The sequence below is a fragment of the Choloepus didactylus genome, chromosome 6, assembly GCF_015220235.1.
Source record: "Choloepus didactylus isolate mChoDid1 chromosome 6, mChoDid1.pri, whole genome shotgun sequence".
Lineage (NCBI taxonomy): Eukaryota > Metazoa > Chordata > Mammalia > Pilosa > Megalonychidae > Choloepus > Choloepus didactylus.
The window spans coordinates 15,532,391-15,560,290 of NC_051312.1; the positions used below are offsets into that span (position 1 = coordinate 15,532,391).

The following is a 27,900-nucleotide window of genomic DNA, read 5'->3' on the forward strand; positions in this document are numbered from 1 at the left end:
ACTGAAGTTCACTTCATTTAAATTCCCTATTATTCTATAATGTCTCTCTCCATGTCTAGGTACTAAAGAAATAACTGTAAGAAGATGTAATTGTCCTGTGCTCCCGAGAAGACAAAGCCTGGAGAACCTGGGGATTGCAAGACTAATTTCACCTACTTTCACCTTATTCCACCAAACAGCCTCTAAAACAGTGGCTCTTAAACTTTAGCAGACACCAGAATCACCCAGAGGTTTTTTTAAAACACAGACAGCTGGGGCCCACCTCAAATTTCTAATTCAGTAGGACTGGAATGAGGCCCAAGAACTTACATTTCCAACAAGTTTCCAGGTGATGCTGTCCAGGGACCATACTTTGAGCATAACAGGTCTAAACGGTTTAGCCCGCAGAGTACATTCTGAGTTGATGCCCATTAGCAGCTTTGCAAACCTTGAGAAGCATACAAATCACCTGGGGTTCTCCTTGCAATGCAAAATTTTGATTCAGGCGGTCTGGGGTGGGGCTTGAAATTCTGCATTTCTAACAAGCTCTCTGGTAATACAAATAATGCTGGTCTGTAGATCACATTTGAGTAGCAAGACCTGAAAATACTTTATCTAGTACATTTATGAAGAGTCCACCTTAAATGCCATCTTAAAGTGAGAAATTCAATATCTCATTATTAAAAAAGAGTCTAAATGAATAATTGGCTCAAATGCACTGTGCATTTGAAAACACTTAAAATTTAGTTGCTGGGCTTTCTGCATCCGGTATAACTTTTAAGTCATTTTCTGAAAATAATGACATTTTAAGATTTACCTATCTGGTGTTTCTGAAAATTATCTCCAAAAAAGAAAAAAAAAAAAAAAGGGCAACACTATAGTGTATAGTGACTGGAAGTTACATGCTTGAAATATAGTTTTATTCTTAAAATTCATAGGAATTTCCCTTTCTTTTCTACATTGTCCTATTTTATTGCATTTTAAAATAGCATTTCAAATTGTTTTCTGGATAACTCATTAAGTTTCTCTCTCGAATGTTGGAATTAAATAAACTCTCCAGAACCTTTTGCCCTATCTATCCTATATCTTTCATTATATTGTGGTACATGGTAGTATATTCCTGAGCTTATATAAACCCCAGTGTGAGAAGAGCAACGCTACTCAAGAAATTAATAAATATTTGCACAGGATTCAAGTTGAAGGAAACAAGCTTTTCATAAAGTTCAAATCACAGGACTTTTGAAACTCTTCAGATTAAACAGCTCTCCAGGAGGTCAGCATTGCCACGCAGAAACATCTATTGGTGCCTGGCACACCACGAGGTCTCTCTGAGGACATGTAAAACCTGGTTAGAGAAGAATCAGAAGAATGAGAGGGTTAGAGAGTATGACTTCTGAGGATATGAAGAAACCACTTAGGAGAATTCAAAACTCTGTCAAAGTTAGTTTTTACAAACCATAGAATTAGTCAGGGTTGGGTCTCCCAGATTGATAAAATTGGACAAGCACTGCAGCTTCTGGGTATAGCCCCTATTAGCACCCCAAGTATATTTGCAGAAAACATATATTAACTGCAAAAGTAGGGCTCCAACTAGTGGATGGTTTGGTACATCATCACATCATGTCAGGAAGTATCAAAAATTAGCCTGCCGATTACAAGAACTTCAAAGATCCTAGAGAAGACAGTTATACGCTCTATACATGCTCTGTTGTGTTCGCTTTATTTGACACTATGGTTTTCTACATCCAAGTGATCAAGAAAAGGTCAGACTTCAGGAACTGGAGCTGAAATATGTTAAAGCCTTTCTCTCTTTTCTCTGAACTCGCTTGATTGACTACATCTGTGTATGGCGTCAGGTATAAAACCACTTGAGGCTTCCCAGCTCCTCTCAACTTCCTGTTGCCTGACGTACTCATAGCCTGAGTTCTAGCATAATGAAGGCCTTTGTGGAGTTAGGAGGGCTGCTGCTGCTTCTTGTTTCCTTGATTTGGACGTGTTCTGGGCAAGAGCCAGGTGTAAGAGTGAACCGTGGCTGATGGTTTCTCAATGACTGTGAGTCAAGAGTTTCTAGTTCCTTGGATTTTATCGTCCCATCCTAAAAAGTCAGAACTAAATAGTTCTCATTAGCCCCATGGTTTATATTCCCCTTGGGCCCTGCTAATACTCTTGAATGAATGGGGTGTTGCACTCAAGCAGCTGCTATTTTCTCTGAGAGTCCTCAGAGTGAGTTAGTCCGTCCTCTTCTCCTGCCACTTCTTCCTACCTGTCAGTACTAGAATTTCCCGTTGTGTCATTCTTGGACCATTTGCTCTTCCATGTAACTTTCACTTCCCACAGCTGGTATGTCATCCTTTCTTTCACCACTTCACACCTGAATTAATTGGCTTCCATTATCTGATTTCCTTTCTTCCCCTCCAGAACATTGTTGCATAAATCTTCTTAAGATAGTCCTCTATCTATCTGACAAAACCCCTTCTTAAAAACTCAAGTGCTTCCCAGCTACCACTTGGGTAACACAGACCAGCCTTCATCATGCTATAAAGCTGTAGTGTCTGCTTCTTGAAGAACTGCAGGGTTCACTTTCAGACTACTGGTTTCTCTGCTGGCATTGCATTGTCTCCAGCACCTGGAGAGAATCTGGTCCGGAACCTTCAGTAACGTATTCAGACTATGTAGACTGCAGGGACTTGGCCATCTCAGAGGGAGCAGATGTTAACTTAAAAATCTTGCAGATATTTAACCTGTTCTAAATGCTCAGGAGGAAAAGTAAGATGAGTTACAAATGCACATAACAAGGGAATTGATGTACTTCTCGGGCAACAGGAGAGATTTCCTAAGGAGCTCACATTTGAGGAATGATCTTGGGCATGATGTTGTCTTTACATAGTGAAAGGTTTAAGTGTTCGATAGCATGGAAAGAAGAGTATGTTAAGAAAAAAAAAATCAATGTGCAAAATTTCAGAGGTGGTACTCCACTAAGATATATGAAATATGACCAACATGAACAGAGTAGAGAGGAGCTGACAAAAAGTGACTCCAGATGAGACTAAAGGTGCAAACAGGGCAGTGGAGAATTTTGAGATGGTGAAGGGATTGGGCATAAGCAAAAGAGCCTCTCCCTCTGTCCAGTGCATTTTCTAGAAGTCAGTCTTTCCAATATTTAGGGTATTGTGTTGTATCAGTGGTTATTAGGATGTTGATTTAAAAATGTAGACATTGTGCAAAAGCTAGAAATGGAATAGTTTGTGATTGAAATATCCTGAGCCAGAAGGAAGGCAGGTAGAGTGGAAAATAAAAGGGGAGCACCCTCTTTTGTGCTGGCATATTACAATGACCAGCACAGTTTCTTCTTCCCCATCCCATCTGCCTTGTCCTCTGGCTCACTATCTCTTTGTTTCTGAAGTAGGTGCTAGGTTGGACAGGACCTTGCAGCTCATGTTAATGACCTTGATCTTTTTCCTATTTGCAATGTAAGACCTACTTGGGAGGGTAGGGCAGAGGAAATGTAGATGAGAAGAGTTGGCTGAGTGTCTGTGGTCTTTGGGTTGACTTGAGGTCTCAATCACCCAAAAACATTCATTTCAAAGACTTTCTTGATAGCTCCCACCACTTATCATTCACAAAAACATTTTAGATAGATGAAGGATTGGAGAAAAGAGAATTCTAAACAGGTAAGCCTTTATAAACACCTTGTCCCATGTGGTGGAGCCCTGGTCTGACTGTGCTTGACTCCCAGCTTCACCCCTGACTAGATGATAAATGACCACTTAAAACTGTTGAGCTCCTATTTTCCACATCTGTAAAATGCATAGAATGCTTATTCAATTTCCCAAGAATATTAAGAAGTTCAAACTTAATAAATAGAAATGTGAAGTTCTGAAAAGAGAATGGATTTGCAGATGCTTTGCAAATGTGAATCACTCAAAGTTTAAGACAAGGGCATTGAAAACAAAAATTACTTTTTTCCTGTGGGAGGATACACCTGGAGGAAAGCATGTGGAGCTGTTATGGACTTATTGTCAAGTGTCCCTTAAACTGTAGAGCCGACAATAAATAACTCTAGTCAAACAATACTGAATCTTACTCTAGTGAACTCTCACGCTCAGGAAGATTTACTTAAGTGATTTCTGTTAATTTCTAGCGATACCATGATAGTCCTTGTTCCTCACTAGAACTTTGGGCAAGATACTTTCTCTTTCCTGAGAGCAGGGTCCATATTTTACTTCTTCTGCCATCCCAGCATCTAGCACAGATGGTGGGGTGGTATTAGAATTATCAATTTCCATCTGACATTGGAAAGACCTCATCTATTGACCTACTATGCTCCTGGATGTTGCTGGCTGTAAAAACATAGCAGTAAACAGCCTCTATCATTATGGATCCTGCATTGTAGTTGGGAGAAAAACACAATAAACAAGTTTATCAATAGACTGAAGATGTCAGCCTGAGTATCCAGATGATGAGAAATAAATAAGGTGATGTGAGATGGGAATAACTGTGGAGAGAAAAAGCTACTTGAACAGGATATTGACTCTATGGAGGCCTTCTGAGGGGGTGACAGTTGAACAGAGACCTGAAAGAGGAAACATCCATGCCAAATTCCAGAGGAAGAGCAGTGTAGGAAGAGGGTGGCAAGAAAGACAAGAGGTCAGTGTGGCTAAGGAAGAGGCTATTTTAAAAACTGCTCCTCTGAAGGGCATTTTGGAAGCATATGAAGGCTGCTTTGTTCTGAATAAGATTGGAGGAAGGGCAGGGATGCCAGGCAGCCTGTAATTCAGGGAACAATCCTAGATAGTAAAGGATTGCCCCATGTCTCACATGAATTTCAAATATTCCACCATCCATGTAAGTGGATACATGTTTATAACCAGGTGAGCCTAGAACCTACCCCCAATTTACATATAAACTGAGAGACATTCTGCACAATTTTTACAGAAAAAGGGAAAGCGTACCTCATTTTGTTTGGAACTTTACTAAAGGGTGTTCATCATTTTGGAAAAATCTTACCCCTGAGTGGAAGCCTATTCTGGTACTTGAAATCATTATGCCAGTTTGTATTAGGCATGTGCAGGTGACTCTAAGAATAAGTGTCAGAGAACTTCAAGATGTCTGCCCGAGTATCTACATCTTTATATACGTATTTTATTGTAAATTGCTTTCCTTTTATTTCTTTTATATTATAATCAGTGAATTATAGTGAATTTTTAGAAGAAATGTGTGTAGATTATCTATGCATTTTACTTAGGCATAATAAAGGGGGCATTAAAATTACTTACTGAAAAATTGGAGCATTGGGTCTGATATGTTGAGACCCAGTGGGCTAGAGCTTCATGAATCAAGGAATGTTGGATAGAGGGACAAGGAGCAGGGCACTAAGGCTGTTATGGACCACTAGGATTTCAAATTTTATTCTAATTGCAATGGGAAGCAATTAGAGAGTTGCATGCAAGCTGGTGAAATGCTCTTATCTGCATTCATGTTTGCAACCGCTCTAGAGGCTAAACTAGCAGGGTGCTTCTTTACAAGCCTTTTTTGGTAGACCAGGAGAGACTGGTAGTTTGGGCCAGGGTATTGATTACGAAGAAGTGAATTAGACGTGAGATAAATTTTGAAGATAAATGTGAGAAGACTCAATGGTGATATGGTTGTGGGTATGAAGGAACTGAGATAAGTACTAGGGTCTTTTGGCTTGGAAGTTGGATGGATTGTGGTGCTGTTGACTGAGGTGGGGAAAAAGAAAATAGGAAGTGAGGTAGTATCAGGAGTTCTGTATTGGACATATATGTATTGAGAGAGCTATTTCAAATAGCCACTTGGTGGCTAATTGACAAGGTGACTCTAAAACTCAGAAGAGTCTAAGCCAGACATAAGCCATGCATTCAGGTCCCCCAAAGTAATGCAGTGTGATCCAAAGAACAGTGAAACATACCTGACTTTTAGTCCGAGATCTTTACTAGTTCCATGACCTTAAAAGAATTAAAAGTCAAAACATGGAATCTGTTTTCAAAGTGCTCAAGTTTTAACAAGGACACCAGGTATTGGAGAGCTTAGTACTTGGTACAAGTGCTCTAATAAAGACAAGGTCTCCTGCTCCTCTGCAAAATGAGTAGGCTCAAGGAGATGGTCACAGACCCCTAAACTTCGTTTGTTTTAGCTGAAGATGGTCTTCCTTCTTGAACCTAATCCTGCTCAAACTTCTCTGAGCTACTCATTGAAACTAAATTCCTAACTGATATTTTCCCTCTTTTAACAGTATTGGTGGAATGCATCCACTTTAATTTTCGTGCTACAGTTAAAAGGGCATTATTTCATAGAGATGAATTAGTAGGCCCTGATGAATTATATCTGGGGACTGGCTGTCCGGCAATTTACATGCGACCATATGAACTTGAATTTGATTATCCTGTGGCTCTCTGTGGAATTGCAAAAAAGGTAAGAGAAGCAACCATTTCACCCTTTGCCATCAATAGTCTTTGGAAGTGTTGCTTTACATTTTCCCTTGTTATAATAGGCTACCAATATGGCTAATTGGTGCCACGGGCTGAGCAGAAGCCTATGAAGAACACAAAGAAATTTTTCTCTGTTTTCATTTATTTACCAGAGACCTACTATGTACAGGATATAAGAGTGAATAAGAAACTTGCACTACGAGCTTTCTCTTAAGTATACCTTTTATTAGGGTAGAACACCTATTACATGTATAGCATGAGATATATATCCCATATTTTCATGCATTTTCTAATCCTTATAATCCTATGAGGTTGGTTAAGAAATGTAAATGAACTCATAACATTAACATACGGCAGAGTCAGGGCTGGCAACTAGGTTTTCTGATGATGATTATTTTTTTTAATTCAATTTTATTGAGATATATTCACAAACCATACAATCAATCATGGTGTACAATCAGTTGTTCACAGTACCAACATATAGTTGTGTATTCATCACCACAATAAGTTTTTGAACATTTTCTTTACCACAAACAAAAGAGAAAAAGAATAAAAGTTAAAGTAAAAAAGAACACCCAAAACATCTCATACCCTCCCCTCTCTCCCTATTATTCATTCACTTTTTGTCCTCATTTTTCTACTCATTTGTCCATACACTGGATAAAGGGAGTGGGGGCCATGAAGTTTTCACAATCACGCAGTCACACAGTATAATCTATATAGTTATACAATCATCTTCAAGAATCAAGGCTACTGGGTTCCAGTTCAACAGTTTCAGATATTTCCTTCTAGCTATTCCAATACACTAAAAACTAAAAAGGGATACCTATATAATGCATAAGAATAACCTCCAGAATGACCTCTCAACTCTACTTGAAATCTCTCAGCCACTGAAACTTTATTTTGTTTCACTTCTCTTCCCCCTTTGGTAAAGAAGACTTTCTCATTCCCATGATGCCAGGGCCAAGCTCATCCCCATGAGTCATGTCCCACATTGCCAGGGAGATTTACACCCCTGGGAGTCATGTCCCACATAGCGAGCAGGGCAGTGAGTTCACCTGCAGAGTTGGCTTATCTGATGACTATTCTATAAGCCTTTTGATCCTTATCAGTTATGACCCTGGTATAAGAGGGGATAGAATGTATAACAATGCTAGAAAGAAACCACCAGGGAAGTTCAGAGGAAAGCACAATCTGGGAGTTCTTGAATTGGAATAAGACTTTACTTGTTCTTCTCTATTGCACAAATGATTATTGAAAGTGAACTCATATTATTTCAACAGCTGAATAAGGAAATATCTGGGAAAATTTTGATAAAGGAGATTTCTATCACTCTAAAGGTAAATAAAATACACCCAATTTATCTCCTCTTAATTTGTACTGCTTTAAACATGGGGCTAAATATGTTCTGACAGGAACCTGGCCTTCAGATCACAGGCAAGGGATGTGTTGGTCCTGCTGACATGAAGTTCTTTCAGTGGGACCTTCATTAACCCACCAGGATCTTGGTCTGAGAATACAGTTTATACTTGTCCAAGATGTACCATTATCCCATACCTATGCCCACAGCTAGAAAGTGCTAGTGATTTACCTACTCTTTCCTACATGCCATGGAGAAATCCAAAGGCGTCTTGAGACACTTCTAGTGTTTAAAAGCAGCTGTCCCTTCTGGGACCCTTGGCAACAGCCTAAATCAGTGTTTATCACCTGGAGTAAACCTGCTCCCTAGGGACATTTAGCCACCATTGGAGATCTTTTTGGTTGTCACAAGTGGAGGTGGGGGTGGTTCAGAGCAGTGTTTGGTAGACAGTAGAGGTCAGGGACACTGTTAAACACCTTCCAGTGCATGGGAGAGCCCCTGCCCCCCCCAAAAAAAAATTATCCAGCCCCAAACACCACTAGTGCCAAGGTTGAGAAACCCTGGTCTAAATTATCACCCTTTCCTTCTCTCCCACCTCTGAGCTCTAAGCAGCCTTTCACTAAGGAGGTTAGGATTATTAAATTGAAGTAGCCTAACCTCTGTCTTCATTGCTATTCAGTCCAGGAAAGGGAAGTTCATATGTTAAAATTGTCTCTCTTTTCTGTTTTACTCCTTGATTTGAATAGCTGAACCACGTAGATCGTTTATACCCTGGGAACAAAGTGATTTATCCATCTTATAGGATGCTATGAAGCTAATAAATTTATGCAACAATTTAAGGACATGAGAACCTCTTTATTAAAGTAGAAAAAAGAGGCTATATATTCAGAATACAAAATATGATCTCAATAATGTAAGCAATGGATGGCTTAAAAAGTTGGGTAGAATTTCATGCAAATAGTTACAATATTAAACCTATGATGATCTGACTATAGGAACTGTATCTCATTTGTAGAACACCAAACATGTCTCAAATGTTCACTATGATTAATATATATTTTATACTCAGAAAATTTATTGTTTAGCACAAATACATCATTTTTAATTAGTTGTCCTCCTTTTGGTCTAAATTTTCAGAGATTTAGAAAACAGAAATAAAGAGAAAGTGTATTTCAATTCAGAGATTATATAAAGCATTTCAAAACCCCATGATAATTGTCTTTCTAAATCCTCTCTTGGTTGGAAAAAATGTGTCTCCTAAGTAGCTGTGAAAATTTTTCTTTCCTAAAATTTTGATTTGGGGAGGCAGACATAAAACCTTCAGCTTCAATTGACCCTCACTCGCCAGCTCTATTTAAAACCATATGCTATGTGTTTTCTTTTGCTTTGTTTGTTTGTATCTGTTTTCTTATGAAGTTAAGTGCTACTGCTTTGCTGGAGAGAAATTTAATCACCTTAGTATAATATCATGATCTCTAGAGACATTGAGTGGCCAATTTTTTAATTTGAATGTATTAAAATGTGTTGTGACAAATGAACACATATTTCAAAGGTCTCTTTTCCCACCAGGTGTTCTCTGATGGAGTTGTAATTCATTCCTGGCTTACCTATATGTCAAGGAATCGATTAACTTTTGCTGAACTTCAATTGGAATGTATGGTTCCCAGGTCAGTCCAAAATATTCTCTGGGTTCTCCCTTAAATGCCAAAAGCATTTGTTGAAATACGTATTATTCAGACCTTGAAAATTATGACTTTTTATATAGCTTCTCAGCTTTACAGAACCTCTGCCCATGTTATTTAATCTCTACAGCAGCCCACTAAAACTCAGGTGGAGTTACACAAAATTACAAAGCCTGGGGTAGAACTTGTCTCTTTATTCCAGACCCTCAAGTCCTCCACTTCCCAATACATTATGAGGACTTGCTGCCAAACCTGATAGATAACACCCATCTTCAACACATAATTATATACAGAGGTTTCTTAAGCGTGAAGGTTGACTCTGACCCCTCCACCATCCCGAGGTTCTGAGTTACATGAAAGAGTTGGGGTTCGGGAAGTCAAATAAATACCAATGTGTATTCCCCTCCTGATTTCAGAATCAACTAAGAATATAAAAGAAGTAGATCAAACTGTAATTTTATATCTAAGAAAGCCAATAGGCAAACGAGACTTTAGGTCCACAGCTAGAAGGCCTCCAACAAGTCCACCCTGAAATGAATTTGCTAACCCTGGGCCAAGAAGAACTGGACAATTGCAACTCCCCCTTCCCATCCACTCCAGCCTTGAATACAAAAAAAGTACTGCCCAGATTTTTTTAAACCTGACCCAACCCCCATTTTTTTTCTTCAGAAGCTCCTATGTCTCACCTGATGAATCTCCTATCAACATTTGAATGCAAGAAAGTTTGACTGTACCTTCTCCTGCTCAACACTGGTTCTTGATACAGTACAGGCACTGTGGGAAATGTTGGTATCCCCACTTCAGAGACAGTTGGGTAAGGAGACTGATAAGGGCAATCATTTAATATATCACATTGGGTATTTTATGACCAAAAGTATTGGGGTTAAGTAAGACCTGACTGGCATACAATTCAGTAGTGGAAGTATACAAAGAAAAGTATACAGCGTGTGCTCCTCCCTTCTTTCTTTCCTCTCTCTCTCTCTCTCTCTCTCTCTCTCTCAATCATTCTCCACCCTGTATCTCCCCATACTTGGTAGTAATATGTGGAAGACCCTACACTTACCAGTCTTATAATTCTCTCTTCACCCTAGATTTTTTTTCTTGATACCAAGGATTTCACTTTACCAAGTTCAAAACCAAATGCTTAAGCCTAAAACCAATGACTATAATGGAAGGAGGGGTTAAATTCAAGAGTTGCTGATTGTTCTCATCAGTTGTGAAGATACTAGATGTATTAAGGTTGAGGAGGGGCCTTTGAAAGAAATATGTAGGTTAAACCATTTGGGTTTTCCCACTGTGTCCAGTTCAAATAAAACTTTAAACATGTACAAGATTACCTTGACTGCTTTTTCCTTGTTGGATAATCTTTTTTTTTTTTTTTTTTCCTGGTTTTATTGCTTTCATTTACCATCTGTTTTCTATCCAGCAAAAGGAAGATCTTTTTTTTTTTCCTTTTTTTTTTTATCTTCATTTTATTGAGATATATTCACATACCACGCAGTCACAAAACAAATCGTACTTTCGATTGTTTACAGTACCATTACATAGTTGTACATTCATCACCAAAATCAATCCCTGACACCTTCATTAGCACACACACAAAAATAACAAGAATAATAATTAGAGTGAAAAAGAGCAATTGAAGTAAAAAAGAATACTGGGTACCTTTGTCTGTTTGTTTCCTTCCCCTGTTTTTCTACTCATCCATCCATAAACTAGACAAAGGGGAGTGTGGTCCTTATGGCTTTCCCAATCCCATTGTCACCCCTAATAAGCTACATTTTTATACAACTGTCTTCGAGATTCATGGGTTCTGGGTTGTAGTTTGATAATTTCAGGTATCTACCACCAGCTACCCCAGTTCTTTAGAACCTGAAAAGGGTTGTCTAAAGTGTGCATAAGAGTGCCCACCAGAGTGACCTCTCGGCTCCTTTTGGAATCTCTCTGCCACTGAAGTTTATTTCATTTCCTTTCACATCCCCCTTTTGGTCAAGAAGATGTTCTCCGTGCCACGATGCCGGGTCTACATTCCTCCCCGGGAGTCATATTCCACGTTGCCAGGGAGATTCACTCCCCTGGGTGTCTGATCCCACGTAGGGGGGAGGGCAGTGATTTCACCTTTCAAGTTGGCTTAGCCAGGGAGACAGGGCCAAATCTGAGCAACAAAGAGGCATTCGGGAGGAGGCTCTTAGGCACAACCATAGGGAGGCCTAGCCTCTCCTTTGCAGCAACCGTCTTCCCAAGGGTAAAACTTATGGTAGAGGGCTCAACCCATCAAACCACCGGTCCCCTATGTCTGTGGTCATGTTAGCAACCATGGAGGTGGGGTAGGCGAATACCCTTGCATTCTCCACAGGCTCCTCAAGGGGGCACTACATCTTTTTTTTTTTCCTTGTTTTTCTTTTTTTCTTTTATTTAACTTTCCCTTCTTTTTTAAATCAATTGTATGAAAAAAAAGTTAAAAAGAAAACAAACATAAAATAAAAGAACATTTCAAAGAGACCATAACAAGGGAGTAAGAAAAAGACAACTAACCTAAGATAACTGCTTTACTTCCAACATGTTCCTACTTTACCCCAAGAAAGTTACATAATATAGCAACATTTCAGTGAACTTGTTCCTACTACATCCATCAGAAATTAACAGACCATAGTCATTTCTGGGCATCCCCAGAACGTTAAATAGCTTATCTGTTCTTCTTGGATTATTGTTCCCCCTTCCTTAATTGCTCTCTACTGCTAGTTCCCCTACATTCTACATTATAAACCATTTGTTTTACATTTTTCAAAGTTCACATTAGTGGTAGCATATAATATTTCTCTTTTTGTGCCTGGCTTATTTCGCTCAGCATTATGTCTTCAAGGTTCATCCATGTTGTCATATGTTTCACGAGATCGTTCCTTCTTACTGCCGCGTAGTATTCCATCGTGTGTATATACCACATTTTATTTATCCACTCATCTGTTGAAGGACATTTGGGTTGTTTCCATCTCTTGGCAATTGTGAATAATGCTGCTATGAACATTGGCATGCAGATATCTGTTCGTGTCACTGCTTTCCGATCTTCCGGGTATATACCGAGAAGTGCAATTGCTGGATCGAATGGTAACTCTATATCTAGTTTTCTAAGGAACTGCCAGACTGACTTCCAGAGTGGCTGAACTGTTATACAGTCCCACCAACAATGAATAAGAGTTCCAATTTCTCCACATCCCCTCCAGCATTTGTAGTTTCCTGTTTGTTTAATGGCAGCCATTGTAACCGGTGTTAGGTGGTATATCATTGTGGTCTTAATATGCATCTCTCTAATAGCTAGTGAAGCTGAACATTTTTTCATGTGTTTCTTGGCCATTTGTATGTCCTCTTCAGAGAACTGTCTTTTCATATCTTTTGCCCATTTTATAATTGGGCTGTCTGTACTATTGTCATTGAGTTGTAGGATTTCTTTATATATGCAAGATATCAGTCTTTTGTCAGATACATGGTTTCCAAAAATTTTTTCCCATTGAGTTGGCTGCCTCTTTACCTTTTTGAGAAATTCCTTTGAGGTGCAGAAACTTCTAAGCTTGAGGAGTTCCCATTTATCTATTTTCTCTTTTGTTGCTTGTGCTTTGGGTGTAAAGTCTAGGAAGTGGCTGCCTAATACAAGGTCTTGAAGATGTTTTCCTACATTATCTTCTAGGAGTTTTATGGTACTTTCTTTTATATTGAGATCTTTGGTCCATTTTGGGTTAATTTTTGTGTAGGGGGTGAGGTAGGGGTCCTCTTTCATTCTTTTGGATATGGATATCCAACTCTCCCAGCCCCATTTGTTGAAAAGACCATTATGGCTCAGTTCAGTGACTTTGGGGGCCTTATCAAAGATCAGTCGGCCATAGATCTGAGGGTCTATCTCTGAATTCTCAATTCGATTCCATTGATCTATATGTCTATCTTTGTGCCAGTACCATGCTGTTTTGGCAACTGTGGCTTTATAATAAGCTTCAAAGTCAGGGAGTGTAAGTCCTCCCACTTCGTTTTTCTTTTTTAGAGTGTCTTTAGCAATTCGAGGCATCTTCCCTTTCCAAATAAATTTGATAACTAGCTTTTCCAAGTCTGCAAAGTAGGTTGTTGGAATTTTGATTGGGATTGCATTGAATCTGTAGATGAGTTTGGGTAGAATTGACATCTTAATGACATTTAGCCTTCGTATCCATAAACATGGAATATTTTTCCATCTTTTAAGGTCCCCTTCTATTTCTTTTAGTAGAGTTATGTAGTTTTCTTTGTATAGGTCTTTTACATCTTTGGTTAAGTTGACTCCTAGGTACTTGATTTTTTTAGTTGCTATTGAAAATGGTATCTTTTTCTTGAGTGTCTCTTCAGTTTGTGCATTTCTAGCATATAGAAACATTACTGACTTATGTGCATTAATCTTGTATCCCGCTACTTTGCTAAATTTGTTTATTAGCTCTAGTAGCTGTATCGTCGATTTCTCAGGGTTTTCTAGATATAAGATCATATCATCTGCAAACAGTGACAGTTTTACTTCTTCTTTTCCAATTTGGATGCCTTTTATTTCTTTGTCTTGCCGGATTGCCCTGGCTAGCACTTCCAGCACAATGTTGAATAATAGTGGTGACAGCGGGCATCCTTGTCTTGTTCCTGATCTTAGAGGGAAGGCTTTCAGTCTCTCACCATTGAGTACTATGCTGGCTGTGGGTTTTTCATATATGCTCTTTATCATGTTGAGGAAGTTTCCTTCAATTCCTACCTTTTGAAGTGTTTTTATCAAAAACAGATGTTGGATTTTGTCAAATGCTTTTTCAGCATCTATTGAGATGATCAATTGATTTTTCCCTTTTGACTTGTTAATGTGTTGTAATACATTGATTGATTTTCTTATGTTGAACCATCCTTGCATGCCTGGAATGAACCCCACTTGGTCATGGTGTATGATTTTTTTAATGTGTCTTTGGATTCGATTTGCAAGTATTTTGTTGAGGATTTTTGCATCTATATTCATTAGGGAGATTGGCCGGTAGTTTTCCTTTTTTGTAGCATCTTTGCCTGGTTTTGGTATTAGATTGATGTTAGCTTCATAGAATGAGTTAGGTAGTGTTCCCTTTTCTTCAATGTTTTGAAAGAGTTTGAGTAAGATTGGTGTCAGTTCTTTCTGGAAAGTTTGGTAGAATTCCCCTGTGAAGCCATCTGGCCCTGGGCATTTATTTGTGGGAAGATTTTTGATGACTGATTGGATCTCTTTGCTTGTGATGGGTTGGTTGAGGTCTTCTGTTTCTTCTCTGGTCAGTCTAGGTTGTTCATATGTTTCCAGGAAATTGTCCATTTCTTCTACATTATCCAGTTTGTTGCCATACAGTTGTTCATAATATCCTCTTATAATTTTTTTAATTTCTTCAGGATCTGCAGTTATGTCACCTTTTTCATTCATTATTTTGTTTATATGGGTCTTCTCTCTTTTTGATTTTGTCAGTCTAGCTAGGGGCTTGTCAATCTTGTTGATCTTCTCAAAGAACCAACTTTTGGTGATATTTATCCTCTCTATAGTTTTTTTGTTCTCTATGTCATTTATTTCCGCTTTAATCCTTGTTATTTCTTTTCTTCTACTTGGTTTAGGATTGGTTTGCTGTTCATTTTCTAGCTTCTTCAGTTGATCCATTAGTTCTTTGATTTTGGCTCTTTCTTCCTTTTTAATATATGCGTTTAGTGCTATAAATTTCCCCCTCAGCACTGCTTTTGCTGCATCCCATAGGTTTTGGTATGTTGTGTTCTCATTTTCATTCGTCTCTATATATTTAGCAATTTCTCTTGCTATTTCTTCTTTAACCCACTGATTGTTTAGGAGTGTGTTGTTTAACCTCCAGGTATTTGTGAATTTTCTAAGTCTCTGATGGTTATTGACTTCTAATTGTATTCCATTGTGGTCAGAGAATGTGCTTTGAATAATTTCAATCTTTTTAAATTTATTGAGGCTTGTTTTATGTCCCAGCATATGATCTATTCTGGAGAAAGTTCCATGAGCACTAGAAAAGTATGTGTATCCTGGTGCTTTGGGATGTAATGTCCTGTATATGTCTGTTAAATCTAATTCATTTATCAGATTGTTTAGGTTTTCAATTTCCTTATTGGTCTTCTGTCTGGTTGATCTATCTATAGGAGACAGTGATGTGTTGAAGTCTCCCACAATTATTGTGGAAACATCAATTGCTTCCTTTAGTTTTGCCAGTGTTTCTCTCATGTATTTTGTGGCACCTTGGTTGGGTGCATAGACATTTACAATTGTTATTTCTTCTTGCTGAATTGCCCCTTTTATTAGTATGTAGTGGCCTTCTTTGTCTCTCAAAACATCCCTGCATTTGAAGTCTATTTTATCTGAGATTAATATTGCTACACCTGCTTTCTTTTGGCTGTAGCTTGCATGAAATATTTTTTTCCATCCTTTCACTTTCAGTTTCTTTGTGTCCCTGTGTCTAAGATGAGTCTCTTGTATGCAACATATTGATGGTTCATTTTTTTTGATCCATTCTGCGAATCTATATCTTTTAATCGGGGAGTTTAATCCATTTACATTCAACGTTATAACCGTGAAGGCATTTCATGAATCAGCCATCTTATCCTTTGGTTTATGTTTGCCATATTTTTCCCCTCTGTCTATTAATATCCTTTATTGTACCCATACCGAATCTCTTTAGTACTGAACCTTTCTCCAAGTCTCTCTGTCCTTTCTTTGTTTCTCTGTCTGTAGGGCTCCCTGTTGTATCTCCAGTAGGGCAGGTCTCTTGTTAGCAAATTCTCTCAGCATTTGTTTGTCTGTGAAAAATTTAAGCTCTCCCTCAAATTTGAAGGAGAGCTTTGCTGGATAAAGTATTCTTGGCTGGAAATTTTTCTCACTCAGAATTCTAAATATATCGTGCCACTGCCTTCTTGCCTCCATGGTGGGTGCTGAGTAGTCACTACTTAGTCTTATGCTGTTTCCTTTGTATGTGGTGAATTGCTTTCCTCTTGCTGCTTTCAGAACTTGCTCCTTCTCTTCTGTGTTTGACAGTGTGATCAGTATATGTCTCGGAGTGGGTTTATTTGGATTTATTCTATTTGGAGTTCGCTGAGCATTTATGATTTGTGTATTTATGTTGTTTAGAAGATTTGGGAAGTTTTCGCCAACAATTTCTTTGAATACTCTTCCTAGACCTTTACCCCTTTCTTCCCCTTCTGGGACACCAATGAGTCTTATATTCAGACGTTTCATATGATCTATCATATCCCTGAGGTCCATTTCGATTTTTTCAATTTTTTTCCCCATTCTTTCCTTTATGCTTTCATTTTCCATTCTGTCATCTTCCAGGTCACTGATTCGTTGTTCAACTTCCTCTAGTCTTGTACTATGAGTGTCCAGAATCTTTTTAATTTGGTCAACAGTTTCTTTAATTTCCATAAGATCGTCCATTTTTTTATTTAGTCTTGCAATGTCTTCTTTATGCTCTTCTAGGGTCTTCTTGATTTCTTTTGTCTCCCGTACTATGGTCTCATTGTTCATCTTTAGTTCTTTGAGTAGCTGCTCTAGGTGCTGTGTCTCTTTGGATCTTTTGATTTGGGTGCTTGGGTTTGGGTTATCCATATCGTCTGGTTTTTTCATATGCTTTATAATTTTCTGTTGTTTTTGGCCTCGTGGCATTTGCTGAACTTGATAGGGTTCTTTTAGGATTTGTAGACCAATTGAAGTCCTTATCTCTAATTTGTCAGATCTACAGCTTCGTGGAGTACACTTTCTCTAACTAACCAGCAGGTGGCGTCCATGAGCCACCTGTTCTCCACAAGCCAGTTCTCTCCTGCTTAGCCTTTTTGGTGAGTGGGGGAGTGAGTCTTGTGGGGTCCAATTGGTGTTCCAAGGTTGCGTGTGTAGTTGGTGTTGCCTGCCCTGTATATGGGGCGTGTTTCTGGGCAGTCAGGGAGGGGGGTGGCCATAACAATCAAATCTCCCTGGTGATCCTAGAGTTTTAAAGCTGCTGCAATAGTCTAATCCTTCAGTTCAGTCCTGCCACAGTTTGTCTCTGCCAATGACCCACAAGTCCTTGGTATTGGCGTATGGCTCCTGAGACTTACAAGTGGGCCCCTCTTCCAGGCCGTGCACCCCGGGTCCTCTGTTGAGGGATGACTGTGCTATGTCACAGGTGAGTGCCGTCCCCCCAGAGCAGTTCTGGGCTGCTGGTCTGTGTAGGGAGGCTCCCAGTCTGCTGAAATGATGGCTGAATGGGGTTTGTTAATTCACACTGCTCCACCTTCCCAACTCTGGGGCAATCAGCTGAGGTTGCAGGGAAGGCTAATGTCCACACCCAGTTTTGTGGTATGTGCCTGTTATTTGAAGCACTTCCGTCACACTGGGTTGTCTGGGGCAGCTCTGGGCTATGGGGCTGGCGATGGGCAGGAGTGTTTCCTGTCCACCAGGATGATGGCTGTGAGCGGACACCCCCCTTTTCTTGGGAAGTTGTGGTGTTTAGTGAATTTTCTCAGCCACTGGATTATTGCCTTTTGTCTCAGAGCTCTCTTAGTTCTGCACTTGAGTTGACCTGCCCAAATTACAAGTCTTTGAAGCTTTCTGTATTGGGCTTCTTAGAGTAATTGTTTTAGAAAAAGAAAAAAGGATTAAAAAAAAAAAAAAAAAAAGAAAAAGGGCCCTCCTCAGAGATCTAATGGGTTATTGAAATGCTAAGAGACAAAGCAACCAGGGCCATTAAGGAAAGGTCCACAGGGCAGAGAGATCAGCTTTTCTTTGGGATTTGCATATGCGCCTCAGGGCTTGAGCTCAGGCCTGAGCTCTGCCCTTCCCCTTTCTATGTTCACCAGAACTCCAAAAATCCTCCACTTTTATTTTGGAGTTTTTCGTGTTGTTTTTTTTCTATGCCTGTCTCCTCTCTGCTGGGCTGGCTGCTCTCAGATTCTCTGGTGTCTGGTCTCAGTCTATCTATGGTTGGAGTTTGGATCAGTAGAATGAGTTTCCGATAAGGGCTGCCACTGCAGTTCTCCCTTCTCCTTCCCAGAGCTGACAGCCCCTCCTCCCATGGGACTGAGCCTGGCAGGGAGGGGCGCGGGTCCCCTGGCCGCAAAAACTTACAGATTTCGCTGATCTCAGCAGTTCCACGTTTTCATGAGTGTTGTGTGAAGTATGCCCAAAGTCAGATTGCTCTGTGGTGTCCAGTCCACGAAGTTCCTGGCTTTCTGCCTACTTTCCTGGAGGAGTAACTAAAACATACAGCTCACTAGTCCGCCATCTTGCCCCGCCTCTCTCTGGATAATCTTTAAAAGACAGGATGTGTGTTTCTCCCATTCTTAAAATATGAACTATCTCAAGACTTTCTGGGATATAGCTCATATCTGGATGTCATAAGAAAATCACATCCTAAAACTAACATTGTATATTTTAACTGGTTCCTCTCCCGTAGCTATAAGCTCAAGAGAGTCCTCTCCATCTTTTGAACAATATCCCTGAAAGTTGGGTCTCATAAATACTAAGCCTCAGCTGCTTATGAACTTTGTTTTTCCATAGCCAGCACCTTTTTATGGGCCATACAATCACTCACCTCAAAGGCATAGGATTGATCCTTTCACCGATGAATGTGGGAAGCTTTTGCAACAGCAAAACAGAAGTAAACCAGTTTAATAATGTCACATGGCATTTTATTTTTACATATTTATATGCTTTTAATTTGTTTTAATCTATTGTAATCCCATTCATGATACCATCTGTGTTTTTAACCTTCAATGTGGACACCAGTCCATGAATAAAACTTGTCATATTTTATTGTATATCTGTACTTAATGCAATTCTAATTTAACATTCTAAGCTGCTGGGCTGAGTTACCAGGGAGGTGGGGGATGCAGGGGCGGGGAGGGAATTAGTGACAACCTGGCTTTCATTAGCTAATATCCAACTGTCAAAAATTGGTCTTACTTATAGGCAATTAACATGGCCAGTAAGCTGACTTGGAAGAGGGTGAGGAGAAACTGAAATCTGCCAGAAGCATAGGGGGATGGGTGAGTGAATAGGATGCATATTTAGAGCCATTAAATAATTTAGATGCCCCAAATTATTTTGTAATAAAAGTGGAAAGAATTGGACTTGGGGTCTACCCATGTGGCCCACAATCAGAGGTTGGACACACAATTGTTCATCCTCTCAACACAAACAATATCAATAACCTCCCATTCTTTATCTCAAAGATTCTGTGTTAAATGGGAGTGAAGCACAGAAACATCTGGCAGTTGTGGTCTTGTGATTACATCTACCTGAACTTTTTCAGATTTTACTTTTGTCAAGATGTCACCCTCATTTTAGATTTAGAAGCCATGTTACCATCGGAGGACTCTGAACTGCAGGCTCTGTGAAATGACTCAAACACAATCCCTTTCCTGTGGGTAACTTGGTGGGGAAGGTAGACTAAGATCCCCAGGTACAGGACAGAATTTTTCCAAAATCCAGATTGGCTCTTGAGCTTCTTTGGACATGGGAGGGTTCTTACTCTGGAGTTCAAGTGCTCCCGCCCATGTAATCCCCTTGTATTTTCTGCTCATGCATTAGTAATAATAGGTATTTTCAATTTGCATGTCCAAATAGCCTGAATTCAAGCAAAGGAATCCACTGTCTGACGTTCCAGTGGACCCACCCGCGGCTAAGGTGTCACTTTCACAAGAAGCAGCTTGGTTGCTGAGTGAGGGCCACAGGACACCTTGGTCCTAGTCTACCTCAGGTAGGTCCACAGCTCTTCAAGTTTCCCTTGGCATGGCTCAGGTATCGAGAAAGTGGCCATCCAAGCACGCATCCTCATGTTATTTCTGGTGAACATCTTCTTGCCTTGCAAGTAAAGAAAGCTGCTTTCATTTAAAAGGTTTTATGTTGACTTCCTCTGACCCATCACCCTGATTGCCTCTTATGGGCTATGTATGTACAGGAGTGGAGGCCACGTGTCAGGCTCAGATGCTTCCCTGGCTCTGGGACACCATCTCCCAGTAAAAGACACCCCTGCCTAGCCCTCCCCACGTTCCCAGTGCCTGAGCTGCTGATGCTTGGCCAGCAAACTTTGAGACTCTCCTTCCTGAGATTATAATTTAATGTAATTAAATTAAATTATATTGATTTAATAATATATTTGTTACATTATTAATATAATATTAATATTATACTATAGTATAATAGTATAATACTGTACTATTTGGTATTATTTATCTACTATCTCCCTGCCCTTATCCTCTCATAATTATCTTTTATTTTTATAGCTTTTACTCATGTTTTGATAAAGGAGAGCCATACAGACAGCAATCTAAAACCCACAAAAGATGTAGAAACTATGCACACAAGCCAAGATTCTAAAATAAGCCTCCCACAAAATGGACACAGACACACACATACACACACACACATACTTATATAAAAAATACATATATTTTCCAGGATTTATAAACTTGAGATGGCCCAGATGCACTGTGAGATTATCCCATATTGTCAATTGACTTCAGTCCAGGAAGTTTCTATTTTTCTATATTAAATTATATTTGAAATAGAAAAGTCAGTGATTTAATACTTCTTACATTATTATAATACTGCTCACTTAATTAACAAGTATATATTGGAAGGTTACTATAAGCAAAATATTGTTCTATGCTCAAGGATACAGTAATGAAAACACACACACACACACAATCCCTTCCCTCCTTGATCTTATATCCTAGTGGATATGAAAACAATAAACAAAATAGATAAGTAAAATATACAGTAGACATGGATATAGTAAAATATATATTGTGGTAAAATGAAAAACTTGCCTGGTCATTATCCCCACTTCCTGGGGAAGCAACCTCTGAATGGCTGGAATTTCCTGTAATGAGTCTTTTATTCTTTGTGGACCCAGGCCCACCCCTGATGGTTTGGATACTAACTTGAGGACAGGTGAGGCCAGCCATGCCTGTCATCTTAGGGCAGGGATTGGTCACACCAGAAAGACCAATCTGGTGATCAGGGAGCTGGAGCTTTGGGCCACATCATATCAGCCCACATCACATCTCCTATTCATCAGGCCATAGAGGCTCCCAAGTACTGGAACTGTAATCAAAGAACTTTGCAAGGTCTCACCCACCAACCAAAAGCTTCACTGTCCCTACCACCCTCAACTGTCAGGAAAGGTAGAGTGAACAAATGGTACCTTAAAACTTAATTTAGATCAATGATTTGAATTCCTCTTTCTCAACTTGGCCTGGGGCTCTTCCCTTAAACTTGATGGACATAAGATCTAGCCCACTGGGGAAACACCAGCTAATCCCCTATGAAGTCATAAAGGGAAGACCCATGAGGTTTGTTATGTTCCCTACTTTATTGGATCCCACACTATTACAATGTAAAATTGCTAATTATTGTAAGGGACTAATTGTATCTCTCCAGGTCCACCATTAACAGACCTAGGCTCCATTCCTGAGACTCCTCTGCAGTGGACTCCTCATGACCTGTGAGGACGGGACATGGGGCCCCACCCCCACCCCCTCCTCCATTATGACATACACGCAGCCACCTAGAGGACCAGGCAAACAGGCCCCTCCCCACCCAGGGGGGAGAGCATTTAAACTTCCCTCCCCTAATCACTGTTAGCAAACAAATCCCTAGAGACTTTGTTGTAACCAAATCTTCTGAGATCCTGCTGTAACCAAGTCTGACGAGAAACTCCCTTGTCACAAACTTTTGTAAGTGCCCACCTTGGCACTCCTTTTTGTCTTTTTCTCACGGTTCACTTTCCATGGCCAAATGCAACCGTGAGAACATCATCTCCTGTCAGTAAGTCCCAATTAAACCCATGTACACTTCCATGCCTGGTGTGTTCTTTGGTCTTAGGGCTAAGCTGGATTGGAACACAAGCTTCACCTGGCAACTTGATATGCTAGAAGAGACATCAACAAAGACTGCTTTAGAACCTAGATGGAAAGGACCTTATCAAGTCCTGTTGGCCACCACTTTGGAAGTAAAACTACAGGGAATTGATCCCTGGGTCCACCTGTCACAACTAAAACATGCCCCAAGTCCTTGAAAGGTTACTCCCATTTTGGATCTTAAGCTAAGATTGACATGAGAATGCCACAAGCAGACAGAATCTGATGTAGACAGCTTCTTCCCAAGATATCGGAACAAGTAGATGACAACCCAAGATCATGGATCAAGATATACCTGAATTTCTTTATCATATTCTCTGTCACTTCCTCTTCACCATCTGTCTAAATGTTCTCATATTCATTCTATACCCCCTTATAATGCCCAATCTCCATCCCCAATAATACCCTGCCTTCGCTGTGATTTTCTTTTACCTCCTTTTTACCCTATTTCAGCCTTATGTAACCCGAACTTGAACACAATTCCTTTGTCCTTCTAAAACCCCACGGCTTTTTTCCACTCAAGGCACAAATTTCAGGTGGGCTGAAAGGTCAGGCAAAAGAGCTCATTGGTTAAATGGGACTAAGATCGGATGACAATGTGATGATAATTATGATTCTCCTTTTGGAGTTTATGCCCAATTACCTCTACACACCAATATCCCATTTCCTTAAAGACAACAGGGACTCTCATTGAGCTCTTCAAGGACATTATTTTGTATGTGGACACAAGACATACAAAGTATCACCCATAAATTGGGTTCCTTTTATATAGCTTCTGATGTTCCCCAAATAGATATTTATAAAAGCTTCCAAAGGGAAAATTAGAAACGTGAGGGCTCTTATGACCTCTTCCCATACTATAAAACCTCCTGAAGAGATTACTGCCAGAGTAGAGACAGCTCTAAATGGATCAAGGAAAAACCCATAACCCTGGCTAAACTCATGGGGTATTGTGTTCTTGGTACTGCTCCCCTTGTCCTTAAGGAAGGTATCTCCCATGTTGGAAGATACACTATAAGATTACAGATGGTGTTAGAAAAGGTAGCTTTGAGTTAGAGAAATCTATCTCCCAACTAGGGCCGGACATCTGCTCACTAGGTGACAAAGTATTGGAACTTTGCAAAAGGAGTCTACAAAATTGATTAGCATTAGACTGTATTCTGCACTTGTGGGGACCCCGTATGGTGTATTTGTAAGTGACAGTCAAAAGGATGTTTACCAAGAGGTAATGGCACCAGAAGCCCATGCTAGAGAAGCAGCCAAATAAGCTTACACACCTCCCAAATGTGATTCATCTGCGTGTCTTTTTGGTTGGGTTCTAGGATCATGGGACCTCGGTTCAGAGATGTCCTAATGGAGGCACTTATCCTCTTAATTATGTTCATGAAATCCCTCAGTAGTCACCAGCTCTCTCTACTCTTAGATGCTAGTATGCAGCCACTAACTTAACAAATGATACAACTGATAATACAAAACCAGCATGCATGGGATGACAACAACCTCAAACTTCAACATATCTATGACATTGACAATGAAATACAAGAGACTTTTAGTGGTGAATGAGAGAGTAACATCTTTGGTCATGACCTCACTTACAAGGGGGAACTGATAAAATCATATAGAGAAAGCCCTGGGGACCCCTCAGAGCCAAAAACAAAGAAAAAAACAAAAGCTCTCTTAACTTTCCTCTTTACCTTTTGAAACTTGAAATTCCCTCCAAGGCAGCTGACCCAGATAGCCAATCAAGCCCCTAGTTCATTATCTTTGACCCAATACCAAATAAAAACCACCTGCCCTAAACTCACCCCTGTAAGACGGACAAACCCTGGTCCAATCAGAAGTCAAGCTAATTTCTTTTCTATGTCTACAAAAGTCCTTTTTCACCCCTAGAACTCCAAGCTACTTCCATTCTGTCATCCCTTGCTGCAGCAAAACTTGGGTGTCCTGAAGAAAGTGCTGTAGTCTCTGAACTCAACTTCGGTATGTCTTTCACATAAGCAGGAAAGGCAACGGGGAAGTTGAAAACAAAGCATTAAAATACACTCAGCAGGTAAAATGTATCCTATTTCAGAAACATTATTTTTTAATTAGGCATTTCTTAGCATTGGATATCATAATAAAATGTCATAATAAAAATTACTTCTATGGTAGACATTATTCTCTGTGAATTATTTTCTTTGGAAAATTTGCAAGAATTTGGTGATTCTGCCTAAATACCATTTAATAAATCTCCTTTAAGAATATAAAGACATTTTAATAAATGGGTAAAAAATGGATTCATTGCTCTCCACATTTTCCTCATTTATCCATTTAATCAAGAAATATTTATAGGGTTCTAATATGAAAGGTGATGGCAGGAGGCATTTGGGTAAGCAAGCGTAAAATAAGGGTAATCTCATGCCAATGAGATTATAAAAAAAGAAAAAGTCCAAGAGAATTATAGCAAAACTACTCACAACAATTTAAAAATTATCAATAAGGTAGTCTTGGGGAAATATAATTAAAAATGAAATTTCTCCCAAACCAGAAAACCTTTCCACAAAAGTAGAAGGGAAAGAAAAACTATTTTATTATTGAATAAGCATTAAACCAGACTGTAAGTCAATCTCACAAAGACTGCAAAAACAAAAAGAGAGCTCACCCTTTTTATGTGGTTAAGCAGCTACAACCCATTAAATACACATTCTCAAGCTATTTAGGAGGAAGGTTTACAATTCCCCAGGAACATAACAGATAAGTGTGATATATTCCTTTATTACATTACAAAGAAATGAATTCCTTCATTGAGGAGGTCTTGCCTGGTGAAATTTGCAAGAGACTCATTTTACACCTTAAGTTTACACTTTAAAAGGACAAGAAAAAGAGAACTTATAATTACAGATTTTCTAAAGTAAATACAAAAATAGATGTTTAACAGGGAGAATTTAGCACTTTATTATTCTTTTATAGATGTATTTGCCCTTACAGTAGTAAGATACTTAATTAGCATTCAAAAATTAATATGCATCTTACCTATAAAATACACATACACATACACAAAAAAGCTGGAGTATATAAAGGAAATGTGAAAGACAAATTAGAGTCAAGTATACAGACTATGGAATTTTTCTCAGGACATCGAAGTTTTGCTACAGCAAAAAAGCCAGAACAGAAGTAGTTTTGGGGCTCCAGGGATGGCAAAGGATTTTTATAAATAGAAAAGAAATTAGCTTGACTCCTACTGATTGGACCAAGTTTTGTCCATCTTTTAGGGGTGAGTTTAGGGCAGGTGGGCTTTATTTTGTATTGAGTCAAACCAGGGGCCTGACTGGCTATCTGGGTCAACTGCCTTGGCTAGGATTTCAAATTTCCACAAAGATAAACCTAAGAGGGCATGTTTGGTTTTTTTTTTTTTTTTTTTTTTTTTTTTTTGACTCTTAGGGGCTCCCAGGGATTTCTCTACACAATTTTATCAATTCCCCCATTTGTCATTCTCTGTTATGAAGGCTTAACCAAAGATGCTGTTAGTCTGTCATTTACCACTAGAAGTCCCTTGGTTTTATCACTGATTTCATGATTTATCTGAAGTTCAAAACTTTCCTCATACCATTTGCACGGGTTTTCTATCCTCAGTTGTATCATTTGTTGAGCTAGTGGCTGCATGGTAGCACTTAAGAGTAGAGAGATCTGACAACTGAGGGATATTATGAATAAGATTAAGAGGATAAAAGGATAACAAGAGCCCTCAATAGGACATCTCTGAGCCAAGGTCTGCATGACCATAAAAGCCAACCAAAGAGGCTCAGATCAATCAGATTCAGGAGGTACGTAAGCTGATTTGGTGGCTTCTCTAGCATGGGTTTCTGCTGCCATTACCTTTTGGTAAACCTCCTCTTAACTGTCATTTACAAATACACAGCACTGGGTTCCCCACTTATGCACACACCTCCTTGGGAAACCAGAATATAGCCTAATGCTAATCAATTTTGTGGACTTATTTTGTAAAGTTCCAATACTTCATCAGCTACCGAGGTGATGGATTGCCCTAGGGGAGAAAGAGATTTCTCTAACTCCAAAGCTACCTTTTCTAACACCTTCTGTAATCTTATAGTGTATCTTCCAACCCAGGAGATACCTCCTCAATGACAAGGGGAACAATCCAAGAACAGAACACCCCATGAGTTTAGCCTAGGTTATGGGTTTTTCCCTGATCCATTTAGACTAGTCTCTAGTCTGGCAATAATCTCTTCAGGAGTTTTTATGGTGTGGGAAGAGGTCATAAGAGCCCTCATGTTTCTAATTTTCCCTTTTGAAAGCTTATTATAAATATCTATTTGGGGAACATTATTGCTGACAGGGTGGCGCAGGAATGAGACGCGGACACAAAGCTAAGAGTTAAGGGAGCAGGGGGCCCACTGCATCTCGTGCTAAGTGGACAACAATGCACTCTTATCAAAAAAAAAAAAAAAAAAATTCATTTTTATTGAGATATTTATATACCATGCAGTCATACAAAGCGTACATTCAACTGTTCACAGCACCACCGTATAATTGTGCATCCATCACCAAAGTTAATTTTTGAACATTTTCATTACCACACACACAAAAGTAATATGAATAAAAATTCAAGTGAAAAAGAACAATTAAAGTAAAAAAGAATACTAGGTGTTTTTTTTTTTTTTTTTTTGCCCCCATTTTTCTCCTCATCCCTCCATACACTGGACAAAGGGGAGTGTGAGCCACATGGCTTTCCCAATCACATTGTCACCCCTCATAAGCTAAATCTTTATACAGTCGTCTTCAAGATTCAAGGGTTCTGGGTTGCAGTTTGATAGTTTCAGGTATTTACTGCTAGCTATTCCAATTCATCAGAACCCAAAAAGGGTTATCTATATAGTATGTAAAAGTGCCCACCAGAGGGCTCCTTTTGGAATCTCTCTGCCACTGAAACTTTTTTCATTTCATTTCACATCCCCCTTTTGGTCAAGAAGATGTTCTCCATCCCACAGTGCCAGGTCTAGATTCCTCCCTGGGAGTCATGTTCCATATTGCCAGGGTATTTACATCCCTGGGCGTCAGATCCCACATAGTGGGGAGGGCAGTGATTTTACCTGCAGAGTAGGCTTAGTTAGAGAGAGAGGACCACATCTGAGCAACAAAGAGGCACTCAGGAGGAGACACTTAGGCACAATTATAAGCAGGCCTAGCCCCTCCTTTGCAGCAACAGTCTTCCCAAGGCAAGTCCCATGATTGAGGGCTCAGCCCATCAAACCACCAGTCCCCAATGTCTGTGAGCACATCAGCAACCACTGAGGTTCCCCAATCTATTTTTGAATATTTTCCTTACACCAGAAAGAATCAGAATAAGAATAAAAAATCAAAGTAAAAAAGAACATCCAAATTGTCCCTCCCACACCCTATTTTTTCATTTAGTTTTTGCCCCGATTTTTCTACTCATCCATCCATACACTGGATAAAGGGAGTGCAATCCACAAGGTTTTCACAATCACCTGTTATAGTCTGCATTGTTACACAATCATCTTCA

General features: G+C 39.5%; 1 protein-coding gene across 1 annotated transcript; it reads left to right on the top strand.

The window, feature by feature from the left end:
* The first annotated feature begins 1,913 nt into the window (after positions 1 to 1,913).
* On the top strand, positions 1,914 to 19,850 carry LOC119536598 (oocyte-secreted protein 3-like). The gene is made up of 4 exons (XM_037839450.1): positions 1,914 to 1,992; positions 6,233 to 6,411; positions 9,358 to 9,455; positions 19,766 to 19,850. The coding sequence occupies exons 1-4, from the start codon at positions 1,914 to 1,916 to the stop codon at positions 19,848 to 19,850; spliced, it is 441 nt and encodes a 146-aa protein (XP_037695378.1).
* Positions 19,851 to 27,900: the final 8,050 nt, after the last annotated feature.

What these genes read in the sequence shown, in the direction of transcription:
- LOC119536598 (XM_037839450.1), top strand. Translation starts at nt 1,914, where the DNA reads ATGAAGGCCTTTGTGGAGTTAGGAGGGCTGCTGCTGCTTCTTGTTTCC. An exon ending in GTGTTCTGGGCAAGAGCCAG is followed by an intron (nt 1,993 to 6,232) that starts GTGTAAGAGTGA and finishes CTCTTTTAACAG; the next exon opens with TATTGGTGGAATGCATCCAC. An exon ending in TCTGTGGAATTGCAAAAAAG is followed by an intron (nt 6,412 to 9,357) that starts GTAAGAGAAGCA and finishes TTTTCCCACCAG; the next exon opens with GTGTTCTCTGATGGAGTTGT.